The 24631-nt window shown below is 41.2% G+C and overlaps 2 protein-coding genes across 4 annotated transcripts in view; both read right to left on the bottom strand.

The window, feature by feature from the left end:
• The window catches only part of crfb2 (cytokine receptor family member b2), a 36267-nt gene extending 34336 nt beyond the window's left edge, over nt 1-1931 (bottom strand). Inside the window, exons 1-2 of the mRNA XM_078262860.1 lie at nt 1816-1931; nt 817-968 (exon numbers count right to left, since the gene is read on the bottom strand). Coding sequence (XP_078118986.1) covers nt 817-865 — 49 coding nt within the window. The 5' untranslated portion in view covers nt 866-968; nt 1816-1931. The remainder of the gene's footprint in view (nt 1-816; nt 969-1815) is intronic.
• Nucleotides 1932-2004: 73 nt separating this feature from the next.
• crfb1 (cytokine receptor family member b1) lies at nt 2005-23548 on the bottom strand. 3 transcript variants are annotated; one of them, XR_013502716.1, is made up of 9 exons: nt 23425-23548; nt 21727-21841; nt 21389-21509; nt 12504-12667; nt 11351-11517; nt 6964-7117; nt 6071-6198; nt 3188-4720; nt 2005-3015 (listed from the first exon to the last, which is right to left on the bottom strand). XR_013502716.1 is itself a non-coding variant. In XM_078263013.1 (8 exons), exons 2-8 carry the CDS (start codon nt 21776-21778, stop codon nt 3917-3919), a joined length of 1590 nt encoding a protein of 529 aa, XP_078119139.1. In that variant the 5' UTR covers nt 21779-21841; nt 23425-23548; the 3' UTR covers nt 2005-3916. The 3 variants fall into 3 exon arrangements, 2 of the variants coding, with proteins under 2 accessions (XP_078119139.1, XP_078119140.1); XM_078263013.1 differs by having other exon boundaries at nt 2005-4720; XM_078263014.1 differs by having other exon boundaries at nt 2005-4720; nt 11351-11508.
• Between the last annotated feature and the right edge of the window lie 1083 nt (nt 23549-24631).

The raw sequence follows: 24631 nt of genomic DNA, 5'->3' as shown, positions 1-24631 counted from the left end.
CAGTCTGTCTTTGAATTTCCGGAGAAACCAGACCCACGTGACGCGGCCGTCCAATCAGCTGCCGGTTTTCATTTGTTATGGAGACGTATTACGTCTCGTCTCTTCGGTGTGTTCCGAGGCACTTTTTTGACCAACTCGGGGAGACTGATCAGTCCAACTGCCTTTTCTGCCGAGGGTCGGCCATCTGGTCGGTGTGTCTCGACCTTTAGACTCCGGTCCCTCCTCCGCAGTGCTCTGGAGGAAGGTCTGGCAATGCGACACTATGTGAACATTCCTTAATTATTGTATGTGGCGTTATCTTTTGCGGGGTGCAAATGTTCTACCGACGGAATGCCCGGTTTGTACCGTCTTTTCCTCTCTCAGCGTTTAAGTCCAGCTCTGCATCCCCTCCTTCTTTCCTCCTAATTAATTCTTCAGGGATCTCAGGTCGTTACAGTAGGGAAAATCCTAGTGTTCCTCAGTGCTAACAGCTGTTCCCGAGTGTAAACAATGGAGCCTCGGCCGAATGGGTCTCCCATTGCGAAGTTGTCAAGTCAAAAAAGAAAGAAAAGAAGCACAGCTAATCTCCAGAGTTGTACATCCATATGTAATATTCTATGTTGGAAGATAAAAAGAAATACAAATGTGAGAAATACACTAAGAAACCCACAGTACAAGTATGAACCTGAAAATGAGCTTATGTCTACTTTAAACTGGACCTCATAGCAAACACCTCATGTCACACACAAATTTAAAACGACAACATTGTCTGCAGAGGAGGTGTCTTTCAGGGTTATGATGAGACTGAGGCATAACATCACCTGACGGTGTACTCACCTGGCAGGACCAGAGGCAGCCATGCGAGCATCCAGATGAGAGCAGTCATGACAGGCAAACCATCCCGGCTCCACTGCTATCAGCCCCTCAAGCAAGTCACCACCACACCTCATCTCTGGACTCTCATGCTGCTTTCACTTTCCTTATTAACACTACAGTATGTAATAACAAACCAGGAATTGACGTTACTACTGCGACCTTTGTAGTCACATCATCACATGTCATATCAAGTGGTTAAATAACTCTGTTTGGAAAAGAAAAGCGAAATGAATGTTAACCCTAATGGTAATGTGATGAATGTCAAGTGGGTAATACACTTTAGTGAATTATTGTTTACTGGCACTGTGTCTGACTGTTTTTCTATATATATATATATATATATATAAAAAAAAAATCCTAGTCACGATTTCTACTTAGCATAATCTTAAATTTCAACATTATGCCAAATTACTGTAATAACGTTAACGTGAATACGTGCAGTTTAGTGTCACAAATTCCCCATACAATGTTCTACGTGCAGTTTAGGGTCCCAAATTAACCATAACCTGTCTCAAATAAGACCCTCATCATTTGGGACACTCAGTTTTTGGAAAATAATTTGTGACACTAAACTGCACGTAAGCCACGTTAACGTTACCATTTTACTTTCATATTGTAACCACAAAGAATATGTTACAAAATACTTTCCTTTTGCCTGGGTTAGCTTAAACCACCCAGTTTAACGTTACTTTCATTACAAAACACGTTGAAATCCCACTGAACTTCCAAACACTGACAACGGTAAGGTTATTTAACGTTCCTCTGCCCAGAAACGCTATTCGTCTTTTTCTCAAGACGCCCACTCGCCGGTGGAAATGTATCTACCGCTAGCTAGCTAACGGACTAGCATTAACTTTGTTAGCATGTAGCTAAACTAACTAGCAAGCTGAAGCTTTTAGAATAGGTCGAAAGCTACAAACTGTTCGTAACATTCAATTGTTAGTTTAATATTACAGCTACCTGTACTGAAAAGCGTTTCCATGTTTATCCACCAATTTCAGACAACCACACACACACAAACACAAACACACTGGACCCACTTTGCAGCTGCTCCTGTTGCCTTTAAGGAACCATAATTTAGCTCGGCAATGTGGCTTTTGGCACACTGACTGGATAGTTAAAAAATAAGGACAACAAAACAATAGTAAACACGTTTTCAGCTATAACGTTAGTTGCTTTATTTTTCAGGAATAGAGCAACTTTTACTTTATGTAAAACAGACGATGTACATGAGGAATTTGTTTTGTTATTAGGTAGAATTTAGAAAAGTTGGCATCTACAAATTTAACAGCGATAATTTACAACATAAAAACAAGACACACAACAAAATAGGCTTAATAGGTACAAGTATTTTACACAATTACAATACATTTGTGTGACATTCAGCACACAAATAAATAGAAAACATAATAATCAGCATGCATTATACAGCAGACAGGTGGTGACATGACGGCATCTTCAAATTTATGTTTTCCCGATTTCGGGTAACGTTAACAGAAAACATTATCAGTTTTATGTTGCGCCTTTTGGGGGCGTGGTATATTCTAAATCGGATCTGCTAGAATGGTCGACGTAGACAGAAAGGCAGAATAAGGCGGGTGACGTCGATACGTCTAGCGGATCCGATCTAGCATAGTGGTTTATATTTGTCCGCTAGTATGTGAAGGCAGCATCTGATAACAGGGTTAGGAAATCACGTGACCTTGTAGAAGTAAGTTAGACTGCTAGAATACAATGAGGGAGGGAGGGAGGCAGCGCAGTGAGCGCAGCTTCAGTTGTCTGTTGTTTGCAAGGCATAGAGGCAAGAATTGTTCAACAATTAACCATCAGTGGTGTGCAAAATTCAGATTACAACTACTCAGGCAATTTTGATGATGAACAGCATACACATGTATGTCACATCATAGCCAAAACCTCCACTATTTTATCTTCTCACTGTCTCTTTATGTACCTCTTTATGTCTTTAGTACCATTTCCTTTCTGGTGTGACCTCCTTCAGTGAGCTGTGTTCCATACTAGGCCGACATGAATTGTATAAAGTATATACTAACTACATACTTTTACTGTTTGTGTAGTTAGTATACAAGTACAAAAATCAACATAAATTTTTTTGTACTAACAGGACATTATACAATATGTGCACAAACTGTTAATGTCAAACTACAACTTTGGAATAGAATTTCCTGTGAGTATTGCCTCAATTTCCACTGGTGCATTGTGGGACAATCAATATCACACTTAAAAAAATAAAGTGGGTTTTTGTCGTATAAATAACCTAATTGGGCCACTTTTCGAAAGTGAACACATCATGTGTAGTATAATCTGGTGACACATCTCTAGATTTCTTTTAATTTCCATATTTGTGGAAAATGCCCAAAGGAGGGTATATAAAATAGATGGGAGAGATTCCCATTTGTGAACTTGTCAGTGTTCACGCCATCAGTGAACTCGAGATGGTTGTATGATTGCGGAGTTGAGTTTTGTAAATAAAAAATAATGTCTGAATTCCATTGATCTGCTTCAGTTGTATTGGCCACGCTGGCTCATTGTGGCTCGCGGCTTACTGGGACACTTGGATTGAACGGAGCCATCATTATTAGTAACTCCTGTGCTTTTGCTACTATGACAGACCAAAATGTCTGCTGTGAAATATACTCATATAACATTCTTTTCATCAAATTTGGCTTTGGCTAATGTGAGGTATCTTTATTTGTTTGGCTTTTATAGGCGATTCCGTATTATTAAGTCGTATATAGCCGAGCTCTCAGAAAAGTTTAGTTAGGACTTGGATGTTTACAAGAACGCTATTTACAAGTCAGAAACTGGCAATTCCAAGAACTTCAATATGTGAAGTGCAGGTGGCTACCATGGCATTGTAGCTACAGAAGAAATGTATGTCTTGTGTCCTTGCTTTTCCTTAATATTAGGAAATCAGAGCAACAAAACTACATTCAAATATTTCAGTTGCAACTTTCCCTCAAAAAGAATGGAATCTACTTGCTAGGAAGAAATTCATTAATGCTACTTAGACACATACAGTAACACAAGTCATAGCAACTTATCATGTGTGTCTCATATATCCGGAGAATTCCTCTTCCTCATCCTCCTCCTCTTCCTCCTCCTGTGTCTCTTCATGCTCACCGTCACAGGAAAAAATGTGTGCATGTCTGCCTTCAGACCCAGTCGCAGTGAAGTCTTCTTGTGTACGCAGCATTAATGCCACAGTTGTCTGATCATTTGACTCAGTTTGTGAGTCTCTGTGGCTCAAAGTCCATTTTGAGTCTGCGGGCAGTAGAGGCTCCAGATCGGACAAAAAGTCTGCGAGAGAATCTCTTGTATTCTGCTCCTCCTCCTCCCCTTCATCCCATACAGCCAGTGTAGCGAGGGTGACTGAGAACAGATTTATATTGCCTGAGCTCTCACACACTTCCTCCTTATCCTCATCTGCTTCAACTGTGACATGTACCTCAGGCATGAGAGAAACCTCCGCTCCTTCAGCTATGTCCTCGTCTCGATCAAGGCGCCCATGTGTGACCTCAACCTCAAACTCTGTGTCCGGTACCTCTGTCTCTACTGTCAAACTCCCCGAGCCCCCTGATGCAGCCATCTTGCTGTTCCCCGACACATAAACAGAGTTTTGGCAGGAACTTTCACCTGAGGAAAGCTCTACATCTCTGTCCATGTAGACGTGTTCCTCTTCCTCTTCTTCCTCTTCATCCTCCCCATCCGAGTTACTGCCCCTGGTGGCAGGTTGTGGAGTTCTGGAATTGTCGAGTTTTCTCTGTTTCTCCACCCCTGCGCTCATGGAGATATTGTCAGGGATTGTTCTCTCTGGTTTCAGGATACAGCCTTGGTTCAGAGCATCCTAGAGTGGCAAAAAGGGAACAAAGGAACGGAGGGGAAATAACAGTGAGACAGTGTAATAGATCCGCTAACTCAAAGATGCACCATCCCTGCTAAATACAGTATGGCATTATCTATTTAACCACATAAATGTATGGTGCTGGAACCAAATGTTAAGTGTCAAACATGAGGATTAAACTGTAGCTACAGTATCTCCTAAATAAATAAATAAGTGTCCTTGGGTTTCAGGAAAAGGCGCTATATAAATAAAAGTTATTACTATTATTATTAAACAGCCGCGAGTGAGTCATCCCCTAACAGAAAGCTGGTCTGTCAGTCACTGTCCGTGTATGAAGCATAGAATTGAAATGTTTTATGGCATGATGAACAATGAAATGACATGATGTACATTGGAGTGACAAAATGTATAATGGAATTACATGATGTATAATAGAATGACATGATGGAATGACATAATGTATGAAGGAATGACAATGTATAATGGAATGACATGATGCATAAAGGAATGACATGATGTATAAAGGAATGACATGATGTTTAATGGAATGACATGATGGAATGACATAATGTATGAAGGAATGACAATGTATAATGGAATGACAATGCATAAAGGAATGACATGATGTATAATGGAATTACATGATGTATAATAGAATGACATGATGTATAAAGGAATGACATGATGTATAATAGAATGACATGATGGAATGACATAATGTATGAAGGAATGACAATGTATAATGGAATGACATGATGTATAAAGGAATGACATGATGTATAAAGGAATGACATGATGTATAAAGGAATGACATGATGTATAAAGGAATGACATGATGTATAATGGAATGACATGATATTATAAAGGAATGACATGATGTATAATGGAATGACATGATGTATAAAGGAATGACATGATGTATAAAAGGAATGACATGATGTATAAAGGAATGACATGATGTATAAAGGAATGACATGATGTATAAAGGAATGACATGATGTATAATGGAATGACATGATGTATGATGGAATGACATGATGTATAAAGGAATGACATGATGTATAAAGGAATGACATGATGTATAAAGGAATGACATGATGTATAATAGAATGACATGATGTATAATGGAATGACATGATGTATAATGGAATGACATGATGTATAATAGAATGACATGATGGAATGACAATGTATGAAGGAATGACAATGTATAATGGAATGACAATGTATAAAGGAATGACATGATGTATAATGGAATGACATGATGTATAATGGAATGACATGATGTATAATGGATGGATGGATAAACAGATAGATTGATAGATATTACAGACAAATACAAAAGAGTCTTACATGTAGTACTCTGGGCAGAGCATTCTGTTTACAAAGGAATCCAGTGTAGTGGAGGCACAACGTGGAGCTCATCAGGACACCGATAGCCAAAATCAGAGAAGCAGCAACTGCACCTAAAACAGAAAGGTCTGAAGACATGCACACATACACACACACAGTCATATATCATTAATCTGGAAGTATTTGTGCCTTGCATTGTCTATTTACTTCTTCGGTACCATGTAACAATGTACCATGTAACAAAAAGTAACAAAAGTGTGACCAGGATATAGAGTTTTTTGCAGGCGCACTGCAACTAGTGCAACTTGTGTGGTAACTTTCAGTTTCTATCGTTCCACTTCGTTCCACACACACTTGGCAATAAACCTGATTCTGATTACTTTTTATCACACATGGAAACCTTTGGACTGTCGGATTTTAAACAATGTGAACTCAAAAAGAGACATCATCTGCTCTTGGCAGCATAGGTAAGCTTCTGTAAACATACATGAAACATCCTAGATAATATTTTTCCATAGAGGAACAACCCCCGCGCAGGGTTCTAAAACTGTCATGCAGGAAAAGGGGATGAAAGCATAGAACGCTGTTGGCTACAGTTGTTGCAGCCCGTAAAATGCCCACCTGTAATGTATGATTATAAATTACTTCTGATGCTAACATGTAACCAAGTGTATTACAGGTGCGTTGCAGGTGTATCAGGAACCCCTGGCCATGAAATTACCAAAACAGCACTTGCACTGGCTTGGGTCACTTAACTGCTCTTCACCCCTTTATTTGACAATAGAGCCCATTCAATTCAAATTTCAATTCAAAATCTTATCCTAAACCTAACCGTTAATAACACACATCATCACATCATAATAAACTCTGAAAGCTCTGAAAGTTCAGCTCACCTCTTGGTTCCACGATGCTAGTGAAGGTACAATTCCAAGCGGATGGTGAGGTGTTTTTGTTCCAATTAATCTTTGTGTGCACCTTTACACAGTACTCCGTACCAATCTGTAGGTTGGTCAGGTTATAAAGGCTGTCTGATGTTATGATGGACTCCTGCAGGTTAAATATGGATAAATACATTTGTTTAAATGAATTTCCATTTGAGCCTTATCCGTGACCCCAGCACTCCGTACATCAACCTACTGCGTGATTAGATTAAAAAACCTCATATTATGCTCATTTTCAGGTTCATAATTGTATTTAGAGGTTGTATAAGAATAGGTTTACATGGTTTAATTTTCAAAAAACACCATATTTTTGTTGTACTGCACATTGCTGCAGCTCCTCTTTTCACCCTGTGTTCAGGTCTCTGTTTTAGCTACAGAGTGAGACCTCTCACTGCTGGAACATCTTTGTTGGGAGTCGCATATGCGCAGTAGCTAGGTAAGGACTACTAGCCAGTCAGAAGCAGAGTATGAGGGCGTGCCCTGACAGTACCTAGGTAAGGACTACTAGCCAGTCAGAAGCAGAGTATGAGGGCGTGCCCTGACAGTAACTAAGTAAGGACTACTAGCCAGTCAGAAGCAGAGTATGAGGGCGTGCCCTGACAGTACCTAGGTAAGGACTACTAGCCAGTCAGAAGCAGAGTATGAGGGCGTGCCCTGACAGTACCTAGGTAAGGACTACTAGCCAGTCAGAAGCAGAGTATGAGGGCGTGCCCTGACAGTACCTAGGTAAGGACTACTAGCCAGTCAGAAGCAGAGTATGAGGGCATGCCCTGACAGTAACTAGGTAAGGACTACTAGCCAGTCAGAAGCAGAGTATGAGGGCGTGCCATGCTAGCAGCTATCAATTAAATTCAATTTTATGGATGCATGGTTTACATTACATGGATGCACACAGATGGAAAGAGAGAAGAGTTCAGTGTATCAAAGGAAGTCCCCCGGCAGTCTAAAACTACAGGGGCTGGTCATATAATTAGAATATCATGAAAAAGTTGATTTATTTCAGTAATTCTATTCAAAAAGTGAAACTTGTATAATGTATACATTCATTCCACACAGACTGATATATTTAAGTGTTTATTTCTTTTACTTTTGATGATTAGAACTGACAACTAATGAAAACCCCAAATTCAGTATCTCAGAAAATTAGAATATTACTTAAGACCAATACAAAAAAAGGATTTTTAGAAATTTTGGCCAACTGAAAAGTATGAACATGAAAAGTATGAGCATGTACAGCACTCAATACTTAGTTGGGGCTCTTTTTGCCTGAACGACTGCAGCAATGCGGCGTGGCATGGAGTGGATCAGTCTGTGGCACTGCTCAGGTGTTAGAGAGCCCAGGTTGCTCTGATAGTGGCTTTCAGCTCTTCTGCATTGTTGGGTCTGGAGCATCGCATCTTCCTCTTCACAATACCCCATAGATTTTCTATAGGGTTAATGTCAGGGGAGTTTGCTGGCCAATTAAGAACAGGGATACCATGGTCCTTAAACCAGGTACTGGTAGCTTTGGCCAAGTCCTGTTGGAAAATGAAATCTGCATCTCCACTCTACTTCCTGGTAGACGGCTGCGTTGACCTTGCAGATGACATGGCACCCCAACCATCACTGACTGTGGAAACTTTCCACTGGACTTCAAGCAACGTGGATTCTGTGCCTCTCCTCTCTTCCTCCAGACTCTGGGACCTTGATTTCCAAAGGAAATGCTAAATTTACTTTCATCAGAGAACATAACTTTGGACCACTCGGCAGCAGTCCAGTCCTTTTTGTCTTTAGCCCAGGAGAGACGCTTCTGACACTGTGTCTTGTTCAGGATTGGCTTGACACAAGGAATGCGACAGCTGAAACCCATGTCTTGCATACGTCTGTGCGTGGTGGTTCTTGAAGCACTGACTCCAGCTGCAGTCCACTCTTTGTGAATCTCCCCCACATTTTGTAATGGGTTTTGTTTCACCATCCTCTCCAGGGTGCAGTTATCCCTATTGCTTGTACACTTTTTTCTACCACATCTCTTCCTTCCCTACTCCTCTCTATTAATGTGCTTGGACACAGAGCTCTGTGAACAGCCAGCCTCTTCAGCAATGACCTTTTGTGTCTTGCCCTCCTTGTCCAAGGTGTCAATGGTCGTCTTTTGGACAGCTGTCCAATCAGCAGTCTTCCCCATGGTTGTGTAGCCTACAGAACTAGACTGAGGGACCATTTAAAGGCCTTTGCAGGTGTTTTGAGTTAATTAGCTGATTAGAGTGTGGCACCAGGTGTCTTCAATATTCAACCTTTTACTGAGATACTGAATTTGGGGTTTTCATTAGTTGTCAGTTCTAATCATCAAAATTAAAAGAAATAAACACTTGAAATATATCAGTCTGTGTGGAATGAATGTATACATTATACAAGTTTCACTTTTTGAATGGAATTACTGAAATAAATCAACTTTTTCATGATATTCTAATTATATGACCAGCACCTGTATAACAGCATAATTAAGAGCTGGTCCAAGGCAAACCTGAGCCAGTTCTATAAGGGTTGGTAGATGAATCTGACGACAATGAAGAAAAGCAGAGAAGAGAAGGGGTGACGTCTCTGTAGCTATACATGAGACTATGAGCTCTTTAAGATATGATGGTGCCTGACCATTAAGAGTTTTTCTAGGTCAGGAGAAGGATTTTAAATTCTAGCTAGTCGAGCATTATAAGGTATGTTACAAAGTTTGTCTCTGAAGTAAAGGCTGGACTACAACAGAGCTGTTTGGAGCAGTTTGTGAACAGTGTTTTCTGTTGGAGATGGTAAGTCCCTTTGGGGTGGACTTTGGGCTTCTTCACTTTGTAAACCTATAACATATAAAAACATATAACACAATAGCACTTTAAATCTCGGTGTCACCCTGGGTAATCATTTTATCTTTCCAAGCAGTCATGCGACATCTATGGTATCATAACAAATATATTTGAAGATATGAGCTGCTGCTGGATAAGAGTTCTCACTGTTGGCACAGGGAACTCTACGTGACCAAATCACGGAGTACCGCACAGAGTGCTGAGGTCGCAGATGCCACCATTTCCACTCCAAAGAGAAGATTGTGGAGTTTTAGTTCTAAGTTTTGTCTGAGGCAGAGCTGCTCTGGAAGAAGAAATGTCCGCAAAAACCCGAAAGGCAAGAGAGATAAGCAATTTGGATAATAGAACTAATATTCCCTTTTCACCAACCAAGCTGCAAAAGCACTAATGATGGCTGCATTTCATTCAGGTGAGCCAGTTTCAGGGCTCTGATATTGTCCATGCTTACTTACTGACATGGCTTACTGGGACACTAAATAGAATGGGGCCCCTGTGATGGGTATTATTTCCACCTGTGTCGAAAATGTCTGCTGTGAAAAGGGTCCGTTAGTCCAACCCGGTCTCATGCCAGTTTGTGAAATGGTCACGTTATTTTGATTTATTGATTCGTGTACAGGTCACGATTTTCGAACATACCATTCCACACCATGACACTGGGCTGCTCTGGAGGACGCCACAACGGGGAAATTAAACGCCACACGCCGGCGACAACAACGGGACGGACCGCCACACACCCGCGATCCTCGGCCACAGGGACACAAGCCGCGGTCTCTGTGGCACGCAACAACAGGGACATGAAACGCCACATGCCGGCCACAACAACGGGACGGTTGTGGTTAGGAAAAGAAGAACGGGGAAAGGAACTGCAACACGCAGGACACGCCGACAACAACGGGACGGTTGTGGTTAGGAAAAGAATAACGCGGAAAGGAACTGCAACACGCGGGACGCGATCCCCGGTGTCCGGGGTGAACGTCCTGTGTTGTTTGAACTGGGAAAGGAACCGTCACACGCAGGACACGCCGACAACAACGGGAGGGTTGTGGTTAGGAAAAGAATAACGCGGAAAGGAACTGCAACATGCGGGACGCGATCCCCGGTGTCCGGGGTGAAAGTCCTGTGTTGTTTGACCCATCCACCACCCCGACCAACCTCCCTGCGCGGATTTTCGCCTTTTCAATACTACTCGCTACCGTAATCGTTCTGTGATCAAGAAATATGCTTCCCATTGAAATACATTAAATAAAAATTCGTGCTCACCACTTGAAAATAACGACAGAGTAATGTTCCTTCAGCAATCCTGCCTGTGAAAAATGCTGAAGAAGGGCGTACTGCCCGAAATGTCCGTGTGGCAATAAAAAGTATTAATTGGATTGCCAAATTACCTTTATAGAGAAATGATATATAAAATGTAATACCTAATGAGAACTTAGTAATTATACACAGTACAGTTCAGAATTATTAGAAGAAATGTGTGGTTTGCCATATGTCAGAAATGGACGTCTTACCACAGCTTCTTTAGGTTTCCTCCACAAGATTTCGAATCGAGGATTGAGCACTGCCTTGATATCTTGATTCTTGATCCCTGAGCCACGTTCAGCTTTAGGGAGTGAAATGTTGATTTGGATGCAATTTCCACATCCAGTCAGGGAGACTTCTGGAGGACCTATTGTGGCTTGTGACAAGAAAAGTCAAAATTTGTGTATTTCTGAATTTGTGCATTCCAATTATATGGCATGTTTTTGGTTCACTCTGCTGCTGTTTTTTTAATATCACTAACCAAGATTCTGACCAATGCTCTATGCCAGCTAAAGGAGAAAATGTGACTATATCTGTATTCCATTTGAGTCAGCTGCTCATATGGTGCTGCTTCTTCTCAAGGTTTAGTCCTTGACTACAGCATGTTATGCTTGTATTTCGGGAATTAAATAATTCTCCATCTAAGAGCCAAGTCAAAGCTCAAACAAAGGTTTACTACCACGATGAAAACAATTTGTAAAACATGATGGAAAGCTCTCAAACCAGAAGTGATGTTTTCCTACGGCCGCTACTTTTCATCTAATCAGTGGACGTTTAGATCCACTTTTAGGTCTACATTTAAAATGCACATAAAAACTGGTGCATGGAAACTGGGTGACTCCTCAGTCCTTCTGTTCCTGGGCTCCATCATCTCACAGGACCACCAGCTCCCTCATCAAAAAAGCCCAACAGAGGATGTACTTCCTGCGGCAGATGAAGAAGTTCAACCTGATGGTGACAATGATGGTGCACTTCTACACTGCCATCATTCACCTGCTCCATCACCATCTGGTACATCCACTCTGCTGAGAAGGTGATTGGCTGCAAACGGCCGTCTCTCCCGGACCTGTATGCCTCCCGGACGCAGGCAGGCGGGCAGGAACGATTGTCGCCAATCTCACCCCAATTTCACCTCGGACACAACTGTGTCAACTTATTGTGGACACAGCAATAAACCCTTTTCTGATTCTGATTCGCTATACTTTCTTTAACTGGCCTACACTTTTATTTGCTGCTGCAGTGATTAAACTTTCTCTGGCAGAATCAGTGAGACTCTTATATGTGAGCAACAAATCACAATATGTCATTCAATAAAGCCAAGGCAACAAGCATGTAACTCAAAAGACTCTGACATCGACGTACTGTCTATGGAAGGCTTGAAGGGGAGTTTTCTGGACTCTGGAGACACGCTTTGGTTGTAGGATGCCTGGACAGTCAGGACATATTGCACGTTGATGCGTGGAAGCCTTATCTTAAATGACGTTCCGTTAGTAGACTGTAGCTGTTTTGGTTCTCTTTTGTTCACCCTGCACAAAAAGAGAAACAGAGCACAAACATTATGTCATGCTTGCATTTCTCTCAGTATGGTCTAGCAGGTAACAAAACTATCACGTCAGTTGATAGGTGAATATGATTATCGCCCGATATTGTGCTCATTAAATACTGTATATCAGTATCAGTTATTAACAAGAAACTGAAGCACAGAAACTCCAGTGTTTAAGGTAATATTTGATACGTCTTGATCCCAATTCTTTAATAACCAAATTTGAGGGACCCTTCTCAAAAATGTTGATACTTAATTGCAATTAATCGCACGATTGTCCATAGTTAACTCGCGATTAATCACAAGGTAATCGCACATTTTTTATCTGTTCTTAATGTATTTTAAAAGGGATATTTTTCAGGTTTTTAATGCTCTTATCAACATGGGAGCGGACAAATATGCATGTTTTATGCAAATGTTTATTATTATTGCAACAATCTAAACAATGACAAATACTGTCTAGAATATTCTCCAGAATAACCTCAAAGGAACTGTATGTAATATTTGGCAAACTTGAGCCCATCAAGCAACAACAGATGGGCACATATGACCACATGGCATATTATCAACGATCCTCTATACTAAAGACAGCGCATTTCAAGCAGCGCCAATGGTAATACACGGTACACACTTCCTGTCTCCTAAATGGGCGTGGCCTCATTTGGAAGTGTAGTGAATGTCGTGTGGATGGATGAAAAGTTATATTTGTATAATTTATTAATTTTCTTTTGCTAACATTAGATATTTAGACAGCTAAAAGACGTATTAAGCATCACGAAAATTTGTTTTGTTTGGGCATTCATGAACATTAGTTTATCTGTGTTGCCAGATCTCGCGAGAGTTTGGTCCTAGGATAGAAACAGTTCTCAAGTGTGCTGTCCTTATGTGTCTGTCTGAAAAATGCCATTTAGGTGTCAGAATATTCTAAAGATGTGTGGCTTGTGATAAATGGGTCCAATATTTACTTTGGTGACCATGGGGCGAAATAATCAGTCGTAATGAGGCGCTGCAGTGGCGGGGCCCACGTGACTCAAACAGAAAATCACTCTGAGTTGGGGCGTCTCGGTTCTGAGCCATCTCTGATATTATCCAGCATGGCATGCCTTTAGCAAGGGGGAGGAGAGTGCTCTGCATCCATTGTATGCTTAGCCAGCAGATAGTATTTGAGACTGGACGTACTGCGGCGATACCTCAGTTCACATCGACAATACATGAAAATAACTTTAGTCTTGTGGAGAGAACCATCTGGAAGGGCTTTGAAACTCAACTTGCCGTTCAAAAGACCCTTTTGTTATCCATTTCAACTCAAGGAGCTTTGTTTCTGCTAGCCATCAGCTAGCCATCTATAAGGTTACTGCTGCATCGCTTTCCAATTTCCCAAACTACAGAGTGGCCCGAGGCTCAAATCACAGAACGTGTGTGCTTTAAAAAAATAGTCAAAAAAAATGTGAAAAAAAATAGTGGTGTTGTAACTCATTATTATCGCATTCATTTTGACAGCCCTTGATTTAAAAAAAAAAGAAATCAACTGACATGTCATTCTCAGACTTTTTAACTCGCAAACAACTGACAATGTGAGCATAGTTCTAAAAAACCCAGAATAGGTGTTGACCTATACTGCAGCCAGCCACCATGGGACGATCCAGATGTCTTGGCAAACACTAATTAATACGTAATTTTGATAAATGGCCCAGTGATGTCCCACAACAGCTGGGCACTAGTTTTAAGCCAACAGGAGGAAATAGTGCATTTGTTGGGGAGTATTTTCAGCAGCGGATTAATTCACATTTGGTACAGTATAAAGATGTTCTGCCTAAAACCCTGGTATCGGGAAGTACTGGAGTTTATGCACCGATCCGATACCACATAATAAAGCCCTAAAGAAAATCTATGTTAAAGTAGTTTATTTATGTTCTTTTTCCGTTATAACTGACTGTCAAACTGGTTAATAAAAGAACGTTCTGTGGCATTCATGTTTCACAAAGAGTTAAACCTGAGCCAGACTGACAACAAAGATAGAAATCATATCACATCCATACAGGATAGTAGTATACAGTTCTTAAAACATAATAAAATATATGACACACTAGTATCGGATCGGTACTCGGTATCGGCCGATACGCAAGTTCAGGAATCGGGAAGCAAAAAATGGTATCGGAGTAGTATCTAGTACTGTAGAGTGTTTGTGGCAGCAGAACAGTGTATGTGGATTGAGTCCAAATAAAGTACAGTGTGTGTGTTCATGGTGATGAAGAAATATGTCAGCCAGTGCCACAGTGTGGCTCACTGATGTGTTTCAATAGTTTGTGGACAACAATGGAGCTCTATGGCACAGAGGAAGAAGATATATCCGACTTTAATACACACAACATCCTCTTTATTAAAGGATTTGTTGACAAGAAGAAAAACCTCCAGAAGAATATCCCCAGACCTATCTTTTAAAATTTAGCAAGATAGTAAAGAGGTGAGCTGATTAGCTTGCTAACATCAAAGCACATCACACACATCATATCACCAGTACAAGTTCCACCCAGCAATGAAATCATGTCTATTCAGTTCTATAAATTCAGGCAAATACAATCAAATGAAATGTGAACCTTCACAATGACTGTCAAAACCAAACATTTGATCATCCGAAACTGAAAGACACACAAAGGAACACTCAAATCCCCTCCCCTTAGCTTTTTATAAGAGGGCTTGAATCATCAGTTCCTTTAAAATGATCAGACGGCCCCTCTGTGGTCACAGCTGCACTGCACACACACACGAGATACCTAATGGATGGAAACAAACAACGACTCAGCCACGGTCAAAGAAAGCAGAGGTTAGAGATAGTCAGATATTCCATCCAAGAAGACGCTAAAGGAAGCCACAGATTGACAGACAGACTGAAAACATGACCAAAATAAAGGTTGCGGTTGTTCAGAGAGGCTGATAAACACTGATAACATGAGAAAGTCACACTGATGTAAATCACTGTTTACGATACCTTCTTCTTCTTCTTTTTTCATATATTTTTTATTTATGCTTGCTATTTTCCTTGTGAATATGAAAAAATATATACAACATTTTTGTGTAATGACTGCAGTTGCACAGCACTAACGTCTTTAAGACTGCAGAATAACACCAATGACTATGACGTCAAACCTGACCCTTTGTCTTGTGTACACTTCTTACATTATCATGTTTATACTGCCAAACTGCTGTTTCAGTATTTCTGTCATGAAAGCTGAGTGACCTTGCAAAGAGCACAGGATGCAGCTCTGAGGGCAGAGTGGTAATGTGGAGGAGATGCTGGGCCTGACCAGAGATAAGAAGAAAAGCCACTGATTGCATGAACCAAATAACTAACTGGACTCCCAACTCCTTTAAAAAGACTCTGTTGTGAACAATCTTCAGTCATTGTTCTGTACTTGCGCTGACGTGCTGTAAAACTGACTCTATTTGCAAGGAAAAACGAACTTTGAGAGAACTCCATTGATTTTGTCCATCCATCCATCCATCTTCGTCCGCTTATCCGGGGTTGGGTCGCGGGGGTAGCAGCTCCAGCAGGGGACCCCAAACTTCCCTTTCCCGAGCCACATTAACCAGCTCTGACTGGGGGATCCCGAGGCGTTCCCAGGCCAGGTTGGAGATTTAATCCCTCCACCTAGTCCTGGGTCTTCCCCGGGGCCTCCTCCCAGCTGGACATGCCTGGAACACCTCCCTAGGGAGGCGCCCAGGGGGCATCCTTACCAGATGCCCGAACCACCTCAACTGGCTCCTTTCGACGCGAAGGAGCAGCGGCTCTACTCCGAGCTCCTCGCGGATAACTGAGCTTCTCACCCTATCTCTAAGGGAGACGCCAGCTACCATCCTGAGGAAACCCATTTCGGCCGCTTGCACCCTGGATCTTGTTCTTTCGGTCATGACCCAGCCTTCATGACCATAGGTGAGGGTAGGAACAAAAACTGACCGGTAGATCGAGAGCTTTGCCTTCTGGCTCAGCTCTCTTTTCGTCACAACGGTGCGATAAATTGAATGTAATACCGCACCCGCTGTGCCGATTCTCCGACCAATCTCCCGCTCCATTGTCCCCTCATTCGTGAACAAGACCCCAAGGTACTTGAACTCCTTCACTTGGGGTAAGGACTCATTCCCTACCTGGAGAAGGCACTCCATCGGTTTCCTGCTGAGAACCATGGCCTCCAATTTAGAGGTGCTGATCCTCATCCCAGCCGCTTCACACTCGGCTGCGAACCGATCCAGTGAGTGCTGAAGGTCACAGGCCGATGATGCCATCAGGACCACATCATCTGCAAAAAGCAGCGATGAGATCCCCAGCCCACCGAACTGCAACCCCTCTCCACCCCGACTACGCCTCGATATCCTGTCCATAGATACTACAAACAGGATTGGTGACAAAGCGCAGCCCTGGCGGAGGCCAACTCTCACCTGAAACGAGTCCGACTTACTGCCGAGAACCCGGACACAGCTCTCGCTTTGGTTGTACAGAGATTGGATGGCCCTGAGAAGGGACCCCCTCACCCCGTACTCCCGCAGCACCTCCCACACTATCTCCCGGGGCACCCGGTCATATGCCTTCGCCAGATCCACAAAACACATGTAGACCAGTTGGGCATACTCCCAGGCTCCCTCCAGGATCCTTGCGAGAGTAAAGATCTGGTCCGTTGTTCCACGACCAGGACGGAATCCGCATTGTTCCTCTTCAACCTGAGGTTCGACTATCGACCGAACCCTCCTTTCCAGCACCTTGGAGTAGACTTTACCGGGGAGGCTGAGAAGTGTGATACCCCTGTAATTGGCACACACCCTCTGGTCCCCCTTTTTAAAAAGGGGAACCACCACCCCGATCTGCCACTCCTTAGGCACCGTCCCAGACTTCCACGCAATGTTGAAGAGGCACATCAACCAAGACAACCCCTCCACACCCAGAGCCTTAAGCATTTCTGGACGGATCTCATCAATTCCTGGGGCTTTGCCACTGTGGAGTTGTTTAACTACCTCAGCAACCTCCACCAGGGAAATTGACGACAATCCCCCATCATCCTTCAGCTCTGCCTCTACCATAGAGGGCGTATTAGTCGGATTTAGGAGTTCCTCAAAGTGCTCCTTCCACCGCCCTATTACCTCCTCAGTTGAGGTCAACAGCGTCCCATCCTTACTGTACACAGCGGATGGTTCCCCGCTTCCCCCTCCTGAGGTGGCGAACGGTTTTCCAGAAGCACCTTGGTGCCGACCGAAAGTCCTTCTCCATGTCTTCTCCGAACTTCTCCCACACCCGCTGCTTTGCCTCTTTCACGGTAGAAGCTGCAGCCCTTCGGGCCCTTCGGTACATTGCAACTGCCTCTGGAGTCCTCTGGGATAACATATCACGGAAAGACTCCTTCTTCAGTCGGACGGCTTCCCTGACCACCGGTGTCCACCATGGTGTTCGTGGGTTACCGCCCCTTGAGGCACCTAAGACCCTAAGACCACAGCTCCTCACCGCAGCTTCAGCAATGGAAACTTTGAACATTGTCCACTCGGGTTCAATGCCCCCAGCCTCCACAGGGATGCACGAAAAGCTCCGCTGGAGGTGTGAGTTGAAAGTCTGTCGGACAGGGGCCTCCTCCAGACGTTCCCAATTTACCCGCACTACCCGTTTGGACTTACCAGGTATGTCCAGAGTCTTCCCCCACCCCTTGACCCAACTCACCACCAGATGGTGATCGGTTGACAGCTCCGCCCCTCTCTTCACCCGAGTGTCCAAAACATACGGCCTCAGATCAGATGAAACGATTATAAAATCGATCATTGACCTTTGGCCTAGGGTGCTCTGGTACCAAGTACACTTATGAGCATCCCTATGTTCGAACATGGTGTTCGTTATAGACAATCCATGACTAGCACAGAAGTCCAACAACAAACAACCACTCTGGTTTAGATCAGGGAGGCCGTTCCTCCCAATCACGCCTCTCCATGTGATTTTGTCCATTCTTTGATAAATAATTATCACACAACGTAAAAAATGAAATGCTAAGCTTTGAATGCAAAGGAAGAATGTATATGCCTAAATTCTCTTTTGTTTCTAACCCTTACAAAGTTGAATAACATATATGTATTGACTGATGAAGTCTATTGGTTTTATCCTTATCCCTAGCCAACAGAATGTTTGTCCTTTTCTCTTCTGACTTGCCTACAGTAGAGTATGGATTTAATATGTTTTGCTAACACTGTACAATTAATGATATGTTAAGTGTATTTCAGCATTAAGCGAGACAGTGTGCGGGAATTCTTCTCATTGTTTAGAAAATATGCAATGCCCTCTGTGTTTCACTCCGAGAACAAAGGCTGGGGGCCTCCTGGCAGCCTACAGGTTTTACAGAGGTGGGAAGAGTACAAAAATATTCTACTCAAGTAAAAGTTAAAAGTAGTTCATTTAAAATGTACTCACAGTAAAAGTGTCTTACTTTTTAACAGCGAGTGGAGATATACTTTTTTTATATGCATACCTATTTAAATATATTATTTATACTTGCATCACTTTCTTTAACTTTGTTAAATGTCTGCCACCATGTCTCTTTCCTTTCTCTCTACTGTCTCTATAGTAAAAGGCACACAGAAGCTGTTCCCAGGACGCATCCTGAGGACATTTTATAAATCTAAGGACATTTTTTTCTTTAAAAAGGAGAAATATGATTTGTTAAAAAAATAAATAAAGAAAATCTCTACTCAGGGTCCACTTATCCCCCCATTGTTCTAGAGCTTGTGACTCTTTTACAGAGTGGAGTTTGGTCATTTGTCATGACAATGTAGAGGATCAAACTTTCCATTATTTTGAACTACGGATCCACCGATCTGCCAAATCAGTCAGTGAATCAGGCTATGGGCACGCGCGCACACACACACACACACACACACACACACACACACACACACACACACACACACACACACAAAGTCCTCGATTTATAGCTAAATATTAATAAATCATGCACCAGCAACTTACAATTTCCTTTCAACAGGAATCACAATTGAAGTGTAAACCGATCCAGCTATTAGAGTCAGTATCGGAGCCAAGTTGCATCCCTATTGTGAACACTTTCAGGACTTTTTGCAGGTGAAGTAAGTCAACTGCTGTTTGCAAGGTCAAGGAACAACCCAAGCTCGACCTGGGTTCTATTTCCATAGCTCCTCCATCACTTATATCTGGTAAGGTAACACTGTACTCATCAAAGTCATTTCTGAGGTCTGAGAGCGCCACAACATCGGCACAAAAAAAAAATAGGACGAGAGCATAGTGGACATTCCAATTCAAGTCAACATAGCAGGATGGTCAGAGCGCTGGCCATGTTTATGTGTACCGTCAAAGAACTAAAGCTGCTCGATTATGGACAAAATCATAATGACTTTTTATTTTTATTTTGGTCAATATTGAAATCACAATTACTTACCACTAATGCTCATTGACTTTTGGAAAGATGCATTTATTGAACTTAACAGCATAATAATTGTTTTTCTCGATTACTTTTTTGTGATCGTTAGGAGCCAAAATCAAAATCGCGATCCAAATTCGATGAATTGCACAAGCCCTAGAAAGAACTGTAACCATTGTAGCAGACTAACTCGTTCTATTTCTGTGGTAGGGCTGCACGATATGAGGAAAATATGCGATATGCGATAAGGTTGATGAATATGGCGATAACGATATTTCTTGCAATAAATAAACAGATATTAAAGTGCGTTCAGTTCTGCAGCTTTCAGTATTCTGCTAAAATACAACAAATTGCTTGTTGAATTTAAAACAAACGAAAGGAAATCATTTCCAACATCATTTTATTGAACAAATTTAATATTGAATTGAATATAAAAGGCTACACTAAAAACAAACAAAGTGCAGTTTTCTGCTGATATTGTCTTTCAATAAATCTCTGAGTGTCTATCGCGATATCTCGCAGCCTTTCACGATGTGTATATTGTGCCAGTTGATATTGCAATAACGATAAAAAAAAAAAAACATATCGTGCAGCCCTATTCTATGGTCAATGACCATGGCAAACTGTCCAATGTCTCATTCTATTTCAACGAGGCAGACAATTAGAGATGGTCCGATATCATTTTTTGCTTCCCGATACCTGAACTTGCATATCGGCCGATACCGAGTACCGATCCGATACCAGTGTGTCATATATTTTATTATGTTTTAACAACTGTATACTACTATCCTGTATGGATGTGATATGATTTCTATCTTTGTTGTTTGTCTGACTGAGGTTAAACATGAACGCCACAGAACTTTCTGTTATTCTGCAGTTTGACAGTCAGTTATAACGGAAAAATAACATAAATAAACTACTTTAACGTAGATTTTCTTTAGGGCTTTATTACGTGGTATCGGATCGGTGCATAAACTCCAGTACTTCCCGATACCGATACCAGCGTTTTAGGCAGAATCGGAACATCTCTACAGACAATAAACAGGTTATAAACAGGTTGTAAACTGTTTAGTCAAACTGGCTCCTACAGTACAAGTTTAGCGACAACATGCAAAGTTGCCAAACATGTCTCATAGCACAGATCAGCCATGAGTGCAAATAACTGTGCCAGTGTGCCAAGTTAAGAGTTGATGCAGAAGATTGGCTACATTTCCTCCTACCGAAGGAGAAAATGCCGTTCCTACCCTGTCTAGCGTGGTAGGAAATAAGGAAATAAGGGAAATTACCTCCTGAAAATTTTGTAGGATGTTCCTGGTGGCGTGCCGGGACCAGGATCCCAACGCAGCACATGGCGGAAGTTGATAGACTCGATGGAAAGATTGACCGGAGCAAGAAGGGAACTGTGCACTGTGTGAACAAGTTAACATGTGATGACACAGTGGGACTTAAACTCACCTCCACAGAAAGCACAAGGTTCAGAGACACACCTGGCAGGGCACTTTAATGAGTCATCAGCTTAATAACTGTAAGTGGGGCGTGTTAAGGATATACGTACGTGAGGTATTCAATAAACGTTGCTGTAAAAATGTAATTAAGTTCTCTAAGTAAACTTGACTTTACTCACCAGAATCAAGAAGTAATATGAGATAAAGAACAAGAGGCAAACAAGAGTTCATCCTGTCGTAGTCATAAAGCACCAGGTAGTGTGTCTGTCTCACCCTCTGTAGACTGCATGATTACTGCCAAAAATCAGAGAACAGTACATTATATTGGGTATGAAGCATTCAGACACATTGCATTGTGCTGTACGTTTATTTGCTTAAAGAAACGCCAAATGTCTCTCTATTTAATTCACTTTTAATGATGATATACTTCAATGACTCAATGTTTAAGCTTTAAAATCATCTTTAAAGTCATCACATTCCGTAAATATAAAACTATGCATACATAATTGCAAATAATATAACATGAAAACAAGTATGAGAGTGATCAATTAAACAGAAACAAAAGTAAAGAAGTGACAGACTTACAAACTTCATGAATGAAATTGAGTTCTTCATTAAATAGTTTTGAGTAGATACCAGTTATTAAAATAGCTTTCTTATTTGGTACCAATTTCAGAGACTCAAAGTTTGAAATAGTTTAAAACATGGTCTTGATTTGGACAATGTTGCTTTGTGAATCTGGAACGTACCGAATAAAATAAAGAGATTTACAATATCAGATACATTTCTATCTTTACATTCAAAATAGGTAACAATATGTTCCCCTTCTAGTGTGATTGTACAGTATGTGTTGTTTTAGATACCAAATCATTTTCAAAACTTTTCCAGAATGTAATACAGAATGAACAACCATAAAAAAAAAAAATGGGTTAACGATTTTTGTTCTGTCAAGCCACGTCCCATGCCAGTTAATATCACAAAAATGAGTATTCCAGAAACATTTCCCACGAGGTGTTATTTTTCTTTAAATTTAGAAAGCATTTTCTAATGTGCTTATTAGTACAATTGCTGCTCGTAATATCCATACCGTTTATATATAGAGTCAAATTAAAACCAGGAACTTCATTTTGTTTTTTAATAACTTTTCATTCATTCTAATATACCATTAGGTATAGATTTGAAAACTGAGTTATATTCTTTGAATGTTATCGGGAATGCCTTCTCTCTGATAAAGGATTCATAGTTAAGTAATTGGCTATTACAGGCAAAAGGGTCTTTTAAGAAGAAAACAGCTCTATCGATCCATTTCTGCAAACAGAGTGACTTGATCACTTTAGTGACGCATTCTTTACTCCATAAGGTAGACTTGTGTGGAGAAAAGTTATGAGAATGACATAGCTGATAAAATTGGGATAGTTTCAATTAAAATGTAGCTAGTGGATTCAATGACATATGGCTCATATGACTATCATGCTAATAATTTAAATGTCGAGCTGGTAATAATTAGCTAACTGGCATACGTAGCTACATGTTCTAATAGAGTTGACCCACCTTTAGGCTGGCATAACGTTAACTGTCCAAAGAATAACGTTAATTTACTTAATTTTGACATAAATGCAAACATTATGGAGTATTAAACTGATAAGTAAATTACCGTGACAGAGACTAGCTCTTTTTTTTGTTGACTGCTAGTTGTTCAACAGTTATTTTCCTAGTAAAAACAATTACAGGTCAGTCTAGCTACGTTGACAGTAGTCTAACGTACACTGGCTGACTCACTGACAGTTCTGATTTTTTAACTCACACAGTGGTGTTAGCTAACAGCTAAAAAACGAACAAACATCTCTTGTCATGATATTGACTGTTCAGTCACTTACCGACACACAGCGCGTGTGATAGTTGTTTCAATGTCCGAGAAGGAAAAACGAAAAACGAATCTTAAGCAGCCCATAGTTGGACGTTTCCCTATACTGTCAACACTTTACCCACTGACGTCAAACCAGTATCATTTAGACACTGCCACTTCCTGTCTCACCTTCAAAATAAAGGTCTTACCACCGAATACCTGTTGCAACATTTGAGTGTTGAAAATACAGAATACATTGTATTGTAAGCATTTGGTTTATCTTAAATTGCGTCATTATGTACAGACTTAATATAAGCTTTGCTCATTCTAGGCTACTTGATCTTATTTTCTCTTTGGGATCAATATAGATGCATCTTTTCTGATATTATTATCTTATCTTATCCCTATAGCAGGTCAGCATTTATATCAATTCACAAAATGGCAAATAATTGTATTAGATGGCACTTAATTTCCCAAACGTTGTCACTATGTTATAGTTTTTGGATAGAGTTGAAGCAGTGATGGTGGATTGACAACGTCATGTAACTTCCTGTGTGAGTGCACCAAACGTCACTGGGTGTTTTCCATAGACCAAAGTGTTTTCCAGACTGAGCAGTGTATTTTGCTCTTTACTGTAATTGACTCAGAGGCCACTAGGGGGCAGAGAAAGAAATGGTAAAAACTCAAAACAGCTCTCCCTGGCTTCCTGCAAAGCCATTACATAAGCTATTATGTGTATTGCCTATGAGAACATGAATTCCCTTAAGGATCAGTTCCAGTGGTGATGTGTTTATCCTGTTCTGACATGTTATATATTTTCTCTGAATTACCCCCCAAACTTTGCAAGATTTCTCTTATCCTCCAAAGAATGGCTTTTGTATGACACCTCAGTTGATTGCAAGAGTAAAAGAGTTACAAGTCCCACAGAGATTAAGCAGTATCAGTACAGATATGCACAACGTAAGTCTTTGGAGGAATACTCTGCAGTGTAAAACAGTTCAGTTAAATGAGTTGAAATCGTTAAAAAAAACATCTGACTTTTGTAATCTAAACATAATTCAAAGTGTATGTTACCGTTGCCCAGTAGCAGCTTCACATTATTAGATGGCTTGTGGCTCGGAGGTAGCATAGCTACCTTGTAACCACAAGGTTAGCAGATCAATCCCAGGCTCCTCTGGTGACTTGTCACAGTGTCTCTGAGCGAGACACTGAACCCCAGGTTGACCCCCAGACGCTGT

The sequence above is a fragment of the Sander vitreus genome, chromosome 11, assembly GCF_031162955.1.
Source record: "Sander vitreus isolate 19-12246 chromosome 11, sanVit1, whole genome shotgun sequence".
Classification (NCBI taxonomy): domain Eukaryota; kingdom Metazoa; phylum Chordata; class Actinopteri; order Perciformes; family Percidae; genus Sander; species Sander vitreus.
The sequence above is the reverse complement of the archived record's forward strand: the minus strand, read 5'-3'. Positions and strand labels throughout refer to the sequence as shown.

Bases quoted from the DNA above. Each gene is read 5' to 3' on its own strand.
- crfb1 (XM_078263013.1), bottom strand. From the start codon at position 21,778: ATGAACTCTTGTTTGCCTCTTGTTCTTTATCTCATATTACTTCTTGAT. The intron at 11,518-12,503 runs GTACGTCGATGT...TCTTGTCACAAG, and splicing joins CTTCAAGCCTTCCATAGACA to CCACAATAGGTCCTCCAGAA. The intron at 4,721-6,070 runs GTAAGACTCTTT...TTGCCACTCTAG, and splicing joins CTCTGCCCAGAGTACTACAT to GATGCTCTGAACCAAGGCTG.